At 47.3% G+C, this 13,985-nt stretch overlaps 5 protein-coding genes across 5 annotated transcripts; 3 read left to right on the plus strand and 2 right to left on the minus strand.

Annotated features, from left to right (window-relative positions):
* Positions 1 to 1,630: 1,630 nt before the first annotated feature.
* Positions 1,631 to 2,653, plus strand: N7481_002185 (class II aldolase/adducin family protein; the record flags this gene model as incomplete). The annotated part of the gene is made up of 3 exons (XM_057261404.1): positions 1,631 to 1,928; positions 1,995 to 2,398; positions 2,453 to 2,653. The coding sequence occupies 3 exons, from the start codon at positions 1,631 to 1,633 to the stop codon at positions 2,651 to 2,653; spliced, it is 903 nt and encodes a 300-aa protein (XP_057126336.1).
* A 572-nt stretch (positions 2,654 to 3,225) lies between these two features.
* On the minus strand, positions 3,226 to 6,257 carry N7481_002186 (chitin synthase; the record flags this gene model as incomplete). Its single annotated transcript, XM_057261405.1, has 7 exons — positions 3,226 to 3,363; positions 3,450 to 4,095; positions 4,181 to 4,364; positions 4,420 to 4,602; positions 4,667 to 5,336; positions 5,405 to 5,766; positions 5,831 to 6,257. The coding sequence occupies 7 exons, from the start codon at positions 6,255 to 6,257 to the stop codon at positions 3,226 to 3,228; spliced, it is 2,610 nt and encodes an 869-aa protein (XP_057126337.1).
* Positions 6,258 to 7,403: 1,146 nt separating this feature from the next.
* Positions 7,404 to 8,682, plus strand: N7481_002187 (uncharacterized protein; the record flags this gene model as incomplete). The annotated part of the gene is made up of 5 exons (XM_057261406.1): positions 7,404 to 7,410; positions 7,435 to 7,619; positions 7,669 to 7,779; positions 7,847 to 8,560; positions 8,629 to 8,682. The coding sequence occupies 5 exons, from the start codon at positions 7,404 to 7,406 to the stop codon at positions 8,680 to 8,682; spliced, it is 1,071 nt and encodes a 356-aa protein (XP_057126338.1).
* A 770-nt stretch (positions 8,683 to 9,452) lies between these two features.
* Positions 9,453 to 10,740, plus strand: N7481_002188 (uncharacterized protein; the record flags this gene model as incomplete). The annotated part of the gene is made up of 2 exons (XM_057261407.1): positions 9,453 to 10,005; positions 10,088 to 10,740. The coding sequence occupies 2 exons, from the start codon at positions 9,453 to 9,455 to the stop codon at positions 10,738 to 10,740; spliced, it is 1,206 nt and encodes a 401-aa protein (XP_057126339.1).
* A 463-nt stretch (positions 10,741 to 11,203) lies between these two features.
* Positions 11,204 to 13,258, minus strand: N7481_002189 (putative chromatin assembly factor 1 subunit A; the record flags this gene model as incomplete). The annotated part of the gene is made up of 3 exons (XM_057261408.1): positions 11,204 to 11,303; positions 11,357 to 12,492; positions 12,551 to 13,258. The coding sequence occupies 3 exons, from the start codon at positions 13,256 to 13,258 to the stop codon at positions 11,204 to 11,206; spliced, it is 1,944 nt and encodes a 647-aa protein (XP_057126340.1).
* Positions 13,259 to 13,985: the final 727 nt, after the last annotated feature.

Here is a 13,985-nt window from a genome sequence, read left to right on the forward strand (position 1 = left end):
AACGCCAAGAGACCCACCACACGGTTTATACAATGGGATTGGTTCGGTGTCTCCTGTACGGAGTATATAAGGATTTATTATTAAGCGGCCTCCACCAAGGGTCTTATCCAATTGTCCACTTCGGCACATGGTGTGTCATGTGGAATGCGATATCTACTACTATGGTTCATAGCCCGGGCCCCGCGGACTAAATCGCCATTCAATGAATCAAATCTTGGAAACATTGGAACAAGTGGGGCTTACTATGTGCGCCCTAGTATAGTAGTACTACAGTAGACATGATAACCTCGGAATGTGGGATGCCTGGAGGCGGAGCTTTCAAGTTGCTGTTTCAGCCGCCGCGGCTTTTTAGGGATGGGGGCGCCTAGGAGGCTTAGACTCAATGAGTATATTTACGTATAGGTCCAGACGCAGTGATTAAGCTAGTGGAGTTCCAGAGGTTATTTAATAATATCTAGTTATATGTGGCAAACCAACCTGTAGCCCGATCTCTCAGGCCAAAAGCCATTACTTACTATCTCACTTCGCTACGTATTTTATACGAACGTTCAAGTTGTTTAAGCGGTAGGGATAAGATGTTGCTAGATGATTGCCTGCCGCCAGGATTTTAATGACATTGCATTTGGCCAAATGTTGAAGGCTTCCATCCAACTCAAAGTTAAATATTGAGATGCGGATTCAATTCTGTGTCTTCAAGTTCGCACCAAAATTGCTATGAGGTCTGCTGTTCCACCATTCGGATATTCCCTCAATATAGGTGTTATCGCACCTCCTGCACAATTTTCTTTTTTCTTCTTTTCCAACGTCAGCCAGAAACCTTGGAATTCAGCATTACCCGAGATATACCTAGCGCCTCCAGGTCGGGATTTTCTAAGTGGAAACGAAATTCTTTTTCATAGTCCACTGGACGATCATTGGTGAAGCATTCTCCATGTTCATGATGGATCAGTGATCAACAGCTATGTGGGTACTGAAGCTGCTAACACCTGACCCAATAAAGAACAGATAATTATTAATCTTACAGTCTCGATCAAATTCCCTATTTATACGTACGTCTCTTGGAGGTAATATGCGACTACTCAATATTTGGGAACTTTGGAATCCGGGGAGCTCTGGAAGCAATCCTGGGAACCTTGAAATCTGGGGCTTGTGACACTCGGGGATCACCCCGAGCTTTTCTTTCTGGGGTTCAAGTAACACAGTTTTCCGATGCGGGGCACAGATTTCCGGCTTCCAAAGCTCAGAATTATACCTCGGGTCTTGAAACAACCAATTGGATCCCTTTCTGTCTTCCTTCGCCTATAGTAATTGGCTTGCATCCATTCGTTGGACGGGAACTGGTGCCAGGCTTACCTATGGCGTCTGCACGGAAATCCGATTTGTGAGTTCCATTTCGATGAGGGGGTTGACTGCCGCGGGGGCGTTCTGTTCCGTCGTCTAGATCACGTTGCATCGTCGGAGATCGATACTGCCTTAGGATGAGCATGGCAGAAATCATATATATTAATGAGCGTCCTTCAAATAGATTCCTCACTGGCCTACGATCACCCAAACTTGAAGATAATTATCATCGATACCAATAACAACCCAACCCCCAGGAAACCAGTTGAACCCTTTCACAATTGTGAAGATGACCCCCTCCCTCACACAAGCTGTGCAAAGAAGCACCTTGCCGTCCAAAAGCCTCCTTTCCAACAACAAGACGGATGGCCGCCCCGAAGCTCAAGAGGTTCAGTCACTCGGCAGGGCCAAGGATGGCAGGCTCCTGAAGATCCGCGAGTACCCCAAATTCGCTAGCCTTGAAGAGGAGCGTCTCTATCGCAAGCAACATCTCGCCGCTGCCTTCCGTGTCTTTGCCGACCGAGGCTTCGATGAGGGTGTTGCCGGTCACATCTCGGTCCGGGACCCTATCCTAACCGATCACTTTTGTAGGTCCCTTTGAGCACAGCAGAAAGCCTGTTGTCAGAAGTAGGCTAAAGATAATTTCGTTGAAGGGCTGAACCCCCTTTCTATGCACTTCTCCCTGATCAAAGTTTCCGACCTCATTCTCGTCGATGAAGAGGGTTTGGTAGTCGAGGGTGACGAGCCGATCAATTCTGCTGCATTCACGATCCATGCCGCTATCCACAAAAATCGCCCTGATGTTCATGCCGCTTGTCACGCCCACAGCATTCATGGCAAAGCTTTCGCTGCCTTTGGGCGTTCCTTGGAGATGCTTACCCAGGACTCCCTGCGATTTTACAAGGACCATGCAGTATACGACAGTTTCAACGGCGTCGTCCTAGATCCAGAGGAGGGCGATCGGATTGCCGGAGCCCTCGGAAACTGCAAAGCCCTTATCTTGCAGAACCATGGACTTCTTACCGTTGGTCGATCTGTTGATGAGGCTGCTTTCTGGGTAAGCTCTAACTGTCTCTCCAGCCATACAAACAGGCCCTGACAGCGAAAATAGTTCATCAGCCTCGACAAGACCTGCCAGGTGCAGCTTCTTGCCGATGCTGCTGCGGCAGGTGGATATAAGAAGATTCTAATCGATGAGGATGAGGCCGAGTACTCGCGGAAGAATGTGGGCGGTCCAGATAAGGGGTGGTTGGCTTTCCAGCCTTACTACGATGAAATTCTGGCGAAGACCAACGGGTCCTTTTTGGCTTGAGCAGAAACGAAGAGTTTACGGTGGCCCGTTTTAGGTACTTGACAGATGGTCCTTTAGTTATAGTGACTACCCTAGCAAATACTGATGCGTTAAAATACTCGACGCCGTTACTGGCCTGAAAACCGCGGGTAGGATACTATTAATAGTAGTTGGTAGATACATAGTATTCGGAGACCTATCGATCCAGGTAATATGGTATTCTACAATAAAATATCCTTCAGGGCTTGACATGGTACTATTGGTAGTAGCCTTATGGAAGAGGAGAAATAGATGCCTGAAGACCCGCTGAGGCGCTCTACGCTAATTGAATAGTTGAGACTTTACTAATATACGCAACGATCAAGATTTAGGTCTAGGTTCTATAGAAAAGCACCCTTGTATTTATTTTTTGTTGCTTGGAGGATTTCCAATATTCCCAGTGAGAAAATGTACTAAGCTAGGGTGTGTGAATGGTACCCAGTACTGCCGAATAAACACTTTCATTTTCTGATTATACAAATATTATCGGTAGCATACCAGCCTGACTCAACTCCCAAGAATCATTAAATTCAAGTTGTTTCTCGTTGATTGATTTACTTGCGAGAAAAGCAACACGAAACACCTGTTTTTCCCAGAAACCATAGTGCCCCAAGGAAGCGAAATATTGATAGGCCTGAAGTCACTAAGAGAATAACTTTGAAGTACCATGCTGTTCGGGTAGTAGATGTACTCTAGAAACAATATCAGCACATAACTCTATACCATTAGAGCAAAAGAGCGCCTCGGCTCTTTCGATTTAAAGAAAAGGGTTAATCACCGTCAGACATAGGTTGGTCACCGAAGCATTGTTGATCAAGAGCACCAATAAGCCATTAGACAGACTCCAGAAAAGCACCAAGTTAGTGCGGAAAGTCTTGTAAGAATCACTCATGTCTCCCTTTTCTTCCTCTACTGCCGGCTTGAATGGTGTCAAGGCTCGCTTGACAGTGAGTTCAAATTCGGTATCGATATCTGCCTGCGGTTGATCAGCTTCCTCGACAAAATTCGTAGATGATGCATCAGACGCAGCATGAGTATGTGCTGAGGGTAGGGCAGATGTTTGGTCAGAGCCCTTGGTCCCCCATGATACATCGTGCCAGTTGCAGAAAGCATACACCATCAACACGTTGATCGAAGAGGGCATTCCGAGGAAGTAGGCCCAGGAGGAGGTGATCATATGCCATGGGTCAGCATAGAGAATGCTGGCAATAACATAGATACCATATGTTGAAACCAAGGCAATCAAAACCAAGCCACTTGTCGAAGTGAATAGAGAAGATAAAAAGCCACCAAGCCCATTATCGGTACCGAGACCCAAGCTACCACCCGAGAATGCTTGTGCCACCAAATAGAATGAAAGAACAAGAATATACATCTGAATGATAGCAAAATAGATCAAGGCCAGCAAATATGCAAATTTTGATCTTGGATTAAGGTTAGCTATCATCCAAAACCACAGGGTATGCGACTGTTGGTAGTGTCTCAGAGTATGGTGGCTGGCCCACTCACCCTTTTGGTCGGTTACCCAAAGCCAGTACATATTGCTGGATGAGGACAATCACATATGTTGTCTTGATAACGTTGTTGACAATTGGGGTCACCTCATTCCCGAATGGCCAGCCATGATTTTTGTTTGATGAACCAGGAACGCCCACAATGTCCATAATCACCGAGGTCGTTAACCAGTAAGATGCTTTCAGAATCGTCAGTGCTAGCTTCACGAGCTGGGTGCCTTAAGAGTAGCTTACCAAGGGAGAACCAAGTCATGACTAGCTGGAGAAGATTGTAAATGAGCTGCACATGCAGCCAGGCCAACCGAATGAGGTTGTGGCCACTTTTGTAGATTCGAGTGAAATGCACGATGGAGTAAAGACCAGCCGCAAATGACCCGTTGAGCCATCGTCGTCGTTGTCCAAGAAACTCAGCGGGTGCTAAAATCATTTCATCAGTATTCACAACTTTCATAAATGGTGCAATCTGCACAGGAATCCTTACCTTCAGGGACATCCGTCTCGCCCTTTGAGGCCTTCACATATGTCAAATGCCATTTGAACCCGGCCTTTGCTACGAGTTCGAAGCAAAGAATCCGGTCCTCCGCAAGAAACATGTTCTTCTTGAAGATATTCATACCCTCAATACCCTTTGGTCCAAGCCTTGCAGATAAAGTATGGTCGCCATGAAAGTATTGCTCCAGGGGCCGACCCATAATGGCACGATATCGGTACGCTGAGAACGCTCCCGGAAGGACGCTCACGTAGCCAAAGACACTCTCCAGTGGCTTATCCAAGATATTGGAGATTTTGTATTCGAAGTTTTGTGCGGCCACGATAGGGTTTAGGAGCTTCTCCCAGCGTCGTCCTAAGAGGGCATGTATCTCTCCACAAGCACCCCCGAGGTTCCTATCATTGTAGAATGCCTCCCACAAATAAAGCAAAGATTTGGAGCCCGGCTTGGTTCCTGCGTCAATAAGAATACAAACCTCTGGATTCAATATTCGGCCAAACGCATTAAATAGCCAACGATGGGAGTTGATCTTTTTGCTATTCTGCTGTTTTAGACAAAAGATCATCTGGACTGGCGGTAGATTCTTTGCTGATTCATCTCCGGTCCTCGGGCGAATAAGCTCCTGTGCTGGAGTGACAGAAAGCTGGGTTGTATATTCAAACTATAACGATGTCAGCCATTCAAAAACCTTGGTAGTAGAAAGCCAGAAATATGACAATTCAGACGAACAATATGAGCAACCGTCTCGCGGCCATCAACATCCCGTTTCATGATCCCATCCTGGTAGATGCCAACAGTAGCCAGCACATCCAGTGTCTCTTTATCACATGGCCCAATGCCGTCAAACACTAAGCATACCACGATCTTTTGCCATGCCGGTCCTCCTTTATTCCAAAATTCGGTTTTCTTCAGCTGGACTATATCGCGGGCGTTTTGCATTACTCCGTGGAGTGTGCGGGCAGTGAGGACCTTATCCTCGTTGTAGTAAGTAATGGCTATCAGTAGTTCCGTATAGCGATTGTACATCGCTGCACGGAGATTATAGCCATTGCGAAGATTAAATTCGTCAGGATCACAAGTAGCCGCCGTGTCTATAATATAAGCCTAATTTAGTATATGCTTGAAGGTGTATGTTTGTTCTCAACCAAGACTTACATCGCAAGTGGGTGAACTCCTCAGACGGACTGCCCGAGTCATTCAAATATTTCGGCTCAATTGCGTTTCGAATCGCGCTAGGAACCGGGTAGTCCACGCTCAGGACTGTTCCTTGGATCAAGTTGATTTTGCGTGTGGGATACCGTCGCAGCCGACTAGCACCACGCTCTTGACGATGCTGCCACCCTGATGATGTGGGCTCTTGTGTATAGCTAGGCATCGCAGTTGGGCCTCCATGAGGTCCTCGATCACCGGCAGTCTCGTCTGTATCATCTTCGAAGGGGTTTCCACTGTTTTCGTGTGCATATCTCTCAACCAGGCTATATCCTCGGGAGACCTCTGTCGACGGAGAACTGGGCGCGGACTGGTAAGACGGCGGTCTTCTAGGGTGCGAAGAACCGTCCTGCTCATTTTCTCCCTGTGACATAGTGAGATGATTTTATCCTGACGGGTTATGATGTTTTCTCGGCCGGGTGCCGACTTCCAAGTTTCTAGTGAAACTTGAATGCCATGTCACTTACCAAAAACCGGACATTCTCTTCCCCGGAATAGTTACTGACCGAAGCATTATCTCTTGGCCCTGGGTACAGAGAGAGTGGATAGCTTTGCTCTGAATGTAGATCCATGATCTTTGGCCCAGAAGCACCGTTCTGGCGAGGTGTTCCCAGATAGTATATTCCAAGGTTCGAACTTGAAATCGACAGGTGTAGGCAAAGTCAGGACCAGTGTAGAGAGGAAAAAAGCAAACCTTTGGAAAGGAGCACATGGAATGAGAGGAAATCCAGTCCATGTCCGAATTGAGGCTCAGACAAAGCCTGTGCGCTGAAACGGGACCACAGGGCACAGAGACTCTATTTTCATCAACTTCGCAGACTCGTAACTATAGATCAATGACTGGGAGAGTCTTGATTGGACAGTGGTGTCCCCGCTCATATGCCGAACCAATCGGCATTGCCCGCCCCCGCCCCAGTCTTATGCCGAACATCAAAAAACTTAGCGTGGGCTAGTTATGTCTTGGATACGAGGTGGTGAGCCAAGATTCACAATTGTTTTCCACCTTAGTGAACATTAAAAGATCGAGGTACACTCAGCCCTGAAAAATTAACGTAAGGTATCCGCACAAGCGTTATCAATTCGGAAACGAGGATCTCGGAGAAGCCGATTGCGGTGGGTCTGCTTAGCCCTGCAAATACAGTATTCCAGGCTCGCTTTCATGTTAACCTTTTCCAATTGAAACACTACCACTCCTAGCCTGTTTATTGTATTTTCTTTCCATTATGACCCTACCGGGGCCGGGTAAAAATAGTCGTAGTTACCAAGTCTGTACACCAAGAAAATATGATTCTTTTCTATTCACTTTTAGGGCCCATCGCCCACAATGCATTTATGGTGGCTGTCAAGATCGACATACTAGCTTCAATTATCCAAATTGAGTCTTTCTCCCTTTTGAAATCAGTTCCAATCCATCCGAACTTGTTGTCTGCCGATATAAAATCGCAAAGGGTGAACCAAGGCCCCAATAAAGGCACATCCTTATTATCAACAGACGCTGGCGTCCGATACTTTTTATACCATGTCTTGTATATTCAATCCTTTCTTTTCAGTGCCTACCATATCACTCCAACTTCACCAGGGTAAAGACAAGCCAAAATCTGCGCCCAATGATCATCTTGTCGGGCATGTTATTCTTGAGCTCAAGGCCCCAGTGGATATCTCGCAGATATCAGTCACTCTTTCCGGACGCTCAATCTCCAGGCTAGACGGCACACGACACAGCCAATCTCATCAAGTAAGCCTTTGCTTTTTTGAATATAGGAAATAAACTAATTGCCTCGCAGTTCTTCCAAACAACACATCAAGTCTTTCCCCAATCCGCGGAGCTCGATGTTCGAAGCTCTAAGTCGAGGACCATGGGGCCTAAGCAATATGCCTTTCTATTTTCTTTACCAGTAAGTCTCATTTCGACTATTCGGGATGACAGCTTGGTGGCTAATCAAGTCTTGCTAGCTGTCCCAGGATTCTGAATCCTATCAGATCCACGTTGACCAACACTCCGGGAAGAAATCTTTGACAGAATGGTCTGATTTTAAAATCCATGAGAGCCAGTCACTCCGCGGTAGACTCCCGCCTTCTACAGGTGATCCATCCAGCAACGCTGAAATTGTGTACTCGCTCGATGCAAGCGTCACAATAGGCGGGATCTTCAAACATGTCATGAAGAAATCTCGCCAAATATTCTTCTACCCTACCACCAGCGCACATCAACCTTCACAATCCATCATCCATCAGCGAGAAATCACCTTTCGCCAAATGGAGAAAGACAAAAAGTCGACACCAGCTTACGGGGTTGCCATAGAGCTTGGTCGGGGAGGGCATCTCGCCCTAGGTCAACGTGTGCCAATAAAGGTGCATGTTACCCAGGCCGACCCTACCAGCCAGGACGTACTCATCCTCAATGACTACCAAGTCATGCTCATCGAAAAGACAGTGACTCGAGTCGGGGCTCAATCTCAAGTTCAACAGCTATTCCGAACTTTGCGGACATTGAGTAACCTGAATTTGGGGATATGCCTCGCCGAAATGCCCGTCAATAATGCGATGACTCTATCAGATGATTCATGGGGGCCGCTTTCTCTACCGACTGACATCACTCCCACTTTCGAAACATGTAACATCAATCGCACATATAAGCTCGAGGTGCGATTAGGCTTCAAAGGTGGACCCAAAAAGGTAAATTCAATGTTACGCAAATTCAAAAATGACCGATGATAATTCTAACGGATTTTATTTCTATCTAGACACAGACACGCATATTAGAAGTCCAGTTTCCAATCAACATTGCGGCAAATTGAGAGACTTCGTGTATCAAGAAGGGTGAATTTGGTTTTCACCATGGAGGGGGAAATTTTGCATAGTTGTTGGAGTGAATTTGATTGGCGTTTTGGATTGCTGCGGTTTATATTATTCTGTATTATTCTCATTATTGAACACTTTTTCAGAGTAGTAAATTACTTTCATTACCAACGAAAAAAACATAGAATCTGCTCAATCCTAACAATCTTGACACATAAATTCTTTTTCAGTAGCCATGCCGCTTTCAGTTAGAACTCTATGTTTCTATAACTTCACAGTACCTACTAGCCATAACCCTTAGGAGTCTGTACGGAAGAGGAACGTTTACTGAATAAAAGTCTACTAGTATCGAAACATGACTTATTTTGAATTGCATCCCTCACCACGCGAAAAAGATGCATTCATTCGATCAGTAACGCTCTACTACAAAGGATGAAAATTACACCCAAGCATCTGGGCACTGGCTCGGCCGCCTATTTTTAGTCGGTAGTGGGTAATTCTTGATAGCTCTGGAGGACTTCGGCCCTAACCGTAGGCAACGCCCAGTGCCACTGGACTGTACGAACGTATTAGGCTCAGAACGGGCTGACCCGAAGTCAACTGTTTAATATGCATAGAGTCCACATCAGGGGTCGACTTTCTCGATTATTCATGAACCGTCGTGTTTGTCGTCATTCCTTCAACTTTCATTCAAGTTCCACTTTCCCTACTCCAACTCTCTGCCACTCGTTTTTTACACAAACGACCGTTCGTCGACTTGCGTGCCGCGATGCATGCCATTTTATACATTTTGCTCGGCCTCATGGCCGGGGCTGCACTCGCAGCTTCCGACCCCCCTTCATGCAGCACTTCGAAGTCCTGCCCCAAGGAATATCCCTGCTGCTCGGAAGGAACCTGTGGCACCGGGACCTACTGCCTCGGCGGATGCGACCCCCGAATGTCATACTCCCTGGATGCCTGTACTCCCAAGGCTGTGGGCCAGAATCGAACCTTCACCTGGCCAAATCTTGACAATGCCGCTCTGAACACGAAGTATCTGGGCAATGCGTCGAAGTCGGACTGGGAATATTCCGGATCCCCAAAGCTGAAGGATGGAAATATCATCTTGACTATGCCTAAGAATAGTGTCGGGACGCTTGTTTCTAGCACGCACTATATCTGGTACGGGAAGATCGCGGCTGATGTCAAAAGTAGCCGTGGGAAGGGTGTTGTCACTGGCTTTATCCTGATGTCTGATGTCAAGGATGAGATCGATTTCGAATGGGTGGGTTCTGATCTGGAGAATGTGCAGTCCAATTTCTATTTTCAGGGAATTACGAACTGTAAGTTGAAGCCTGTGCTTCATTATTGTCGAATGTATAGACCGCATAGATAAGATTCTGACAAAACACTTGAAATTTCCAGATACAAATGGGGACACACTTTCGACTAGTGGCGACGATACCTACTCCAGCTGGCATCACTACGAGATCGATTGGACGCCCCAGGCAATAAAATGGTCCGTAGATGGAACCGTGAAGCGAACCCTCACCAAGAAATCCACCTGGAATGCCACTGCCAACCGATACGAGTACCCCCAAACCCCGGCTCGCATGCAGCTTTCACTCTGGCCAGCGGGCCGAGCGAGTAACGCACAGGGTACTATTGACTGGGCTGGCGGCCAGATCGACTGGAATGCCGCCGATATTCGAGACCACGGCCATTACTCCGCCTCCTTCGCCAATATCACTATGCAATGCTATGAACCCCCTGCCGGGTCGGGAGATGGGCATCGGTCGTACGCTTATCTTGACAAGAAAGGTCTGGAAAGCTCCGTGCTTGTGACGAATAATAGCACGGTGTTGCCCGATATGGGTCATACTGGATTAAATATGGGGACTGGAAATTCAACTTCTTCGACAGGCTCGGATGCTGGCGATGGTCCGTCGACTACATCGACGACGTCGAAGTCGGGTAGCACGGAATTTGTTCAGTACGAGAATAATGCCCCCGGACAGGTGCCTCAGAATGTGCGGCTAGCTGCTGTGGTACTGCTCTTCTCGATGTTCATCTCATAAGCGCGGGCAGGTTTGCGATGCTTCCACGCTTCCTGAGAAGATCAGCATTGGATCCACTAGACTTACTGTATATTATAACAACTTGAATGCATTTGTGTCCTCGTATCCATGGATGTATGTCGATTCAGGAATTTGGTTGCGGCATTATACCCAATTACAACCTGGGCCTGGAAGAACAGGGCAATCAGATCCACCTACCTGATCTGCCGAAACCGAAAAGGTCTACCTAGACCTTTGAGTGACAACTAATGCAAGGGGTTGGTTGAAGTTAGTAAAACTCATACCCAAGGCAGGCAGAATAATATATTCATAATGGACATCATGTATGCTAGGTGATAAGAACACAGAACGCCCGCCAAATAACTAGTAATATGCAACCAACTCCATAAATTGACAACCAAACAAACCCCCACTGACTAGACTAACACCAAGATATCATATGATCATAAGAAAATTGAATAATTCACCGACAAACCCACTTCTTATCCGCCTCCTTCTGGCCAACGCGGACTGCAACTTGGTCCAAAGTTACTTTCAATGTGTCTTTGGAGACCTTGGGGAATCTGGTAAAACTGTCAGTACTGAGTTGAAATGCTGTATATCCTTGAATACATACCGCTTCTTGAGGATCTCGACCACACCAATCTTACTAAGATCACTGCCTTCGATGACCTGCTTGAACTCTTCCAAGTGCTCAGGAGGGAACGGCCGCTTCGCTTTGGTTGCTGGCGGCGGTGGCAGTGCACCAGCAGCACACGCCTTGTCCGAGTTGGGAACTTTGAAGATAAGTTGGGTATTCGCGCTCTTAGCTTGTTTATTTGTGGCCTTATTCTTTGCCGAGACCTGCTCGGCAGCACGGGGCTTCTGCCAATACGCCGTGGAGAACGGGTCAATGGGAAATTTGACGGCATCTGAGATCGTTTCGATCTGGTATTGTTTGAGGTCATCCACACCGCCGTCTGTTGCCCACCGGATGCCGCTGTTAACTGGTTCCAGATCGCCAACAATGAGACGCCGTTTGCCTCCGACGAGAGCATCATCTTCATCATCCAAAAAGCCATCCATATCATCCTCACCCTCGTCACTGCCCTCGTCTTCTTCTTCAGAATCAAGGTCTTCGCCTTCTTCGGGTTCTTCCCACTCCGCTTCGGAATCATAGTCGTAATTAGTGTCTGGGAGACCGCGGTAGTATGGGTTGCGTGACAGTTTTAATGTTGTTGTTTGCGGCACGGTACGAGTATAGGTTCCTTGGTAAGAGGGACGGATATCCTCGCCAAATTTGAGCGATTTCATCGTGATCCTGCGTAGCTGAGCCTGGTGTTTCTGTTGTTGGTTCTCAGAAAGTGGTAGAGATCCACTCTCTGAAGTCTGTATCTGTTGCAAAATATCTCTGACGGAGCTAGTTTGGCGCCCACAGCGTCGACGGTATGGTATCATGTGGAAAATCTCAGATGGCAGGAACGGGAACTGCTGGTTTGTGCCATTCACAGAGTTCAAACCAGCATCAATTGTATCACGGACATGTTTCAAAGCGTCAGAATCACGATCGAATCGATGGGGAGGTGCGACTATCGTGTGGGATTGGAGAAAGAAGTCGGGGAAGGCTTTCTTATAGTCGGATTCGGACGTTTGAGGGTTCTCGGCGGCGGCATCACCATTAGGGGCCGTTTTGCTTGGAGATGGTGGAACTGTAGAGGATGCTGAAGGGGGCAACTGTGGCTTTACAAAGAAGTTGTTTAATCTCATTTGAGACTGGACGGTGTTAGTATGCACCTTTTGGCGGGGGAAAGAAAAGGTGACTGGTACTAACTCTCTCCTTTTTCGATTTCTCTTCTTCCTTCTTCCGCTTCTCCTCGTCTTTGGCAGCATCCTTGGCAGCTTTCTCCTCGTCCTTGGCCCTTTTCTTCTCCTCTCGCTGCTTCTTCTCTTCTTCGTGCTTGGCGTCGCGTTTCTTCTTTTCTTCCTTCTTCTCTTCCTCCTTCAAACGCTTTTCCTCATCACGTTCGGCATCGCGCTTCTTTTTCTCCTCCGCCTTGGCGCGCTTCTCGTCCTCTTTTCGTTGCCTTTCCTCGAGGCGCTGGCGCTCCTTGGTATCCTTCTCTTCTTGTTTAGCTTGTTGGCTAGCCGGTGAAAGCTTCCGCTTTTTAGATGTGGGAGTGGGCATAGCGGTGGTTGACGATTGTGTGGAATTCGATTGTGCAGTTGTACATTCAACAGTCAAACAAGTAGTAGGATTCGCAGAGCCCGTGCTCTTCGACGGGGACCTCCTGGTGGGGATCTCAACAACAGGTGTCGGATACTGTGAGCCGGAGGGTTGTTTGGGGGACGTCGATCCCTTCACGGGTGATTCGACAATGCAGGGATCGTGGTTTTCCTGGTTTTCTTTGTCGGTTAAGGGCCGCTTTGGGCCAAGTTCAGGTACAGCAAGATCGTCGACCTCATGAATAGAACGTTTTCGGGCACTGGCAGATGGGGATGGAGGGATCGAGTTAGACGGCGGAAGTGGCGAGAGACTCATGATTGTCTCTGTGAGGATTGAGGAAGAGGAAGAGGAAGGTGCGGTCGGTGTTCAAATCATCGGTTCGGGCAAACAGGGTTAACGAGGCAATCGACAGTCACGGATATATCCGGTCAGGATTCGAAAGAGAAGGTGAGAGTGAAAGTAAGAGTGAGAATGAATAACACAATAAGTTGAAAAGAATGGATTGTCGGACTGGAGTCGATCCGAGAGGGTTTCAAGGTTCAAGTTGCCAGGAGGTTCGGTGACGGTACAGCGGGGGACGCGTGAGAACGCGTCGGGGAAGTCGCGCGTGGAAGAGAGGTTATGTAATCCAATTTTGGGCCCAATCGAGATGGTTACCCGAGGGTACCTTAAGGTATACTTCACACTACATCAAAATCTTATAGAGGAAGAAACATTCAAGTTAATAGCAAATCTCATAAAATTAAAGTCTTTGTTGAAACTGCAGCTAAGAGTGCCTAAGGAAGCCGGGATGAACCCGCATGTAGAAATCAAAGATGAGGGCCAGAGCTATAAGGCCGCCGGTTGTAGAATTGATAAGGGCCACCGAGAACCAAGACAAGAAACCAGGGGTATGAACACGATGGCAGTAGAGGTAAAATTTCAAGGTCTGCAGTGTGAAAATGAAACAATAGGGGTTCAAGCAGCGGAGGTATTATGTGCAGCGTTGAGGAAAGTAATCAAAAACTCTCGGAGATCATAGAGCAGAATATGACACGGGAAA

This window comes from Penicillium waksmanii, assembly GCF_028829765.1.
Source record: "Penicillium waksmanii strain IBT 27052 chromosome Unknown utg000002l:1.0-3326099.0:1.0-3328782.0, whole genome shotgun sequence".
Classification (NCBI taxonomy): Eukaryota; Fungi; Ascomycota; class Eurotiomycetes; order Eurotiales; family Aspergillaceae; genus Penicillium; species Penicillium waksmanii.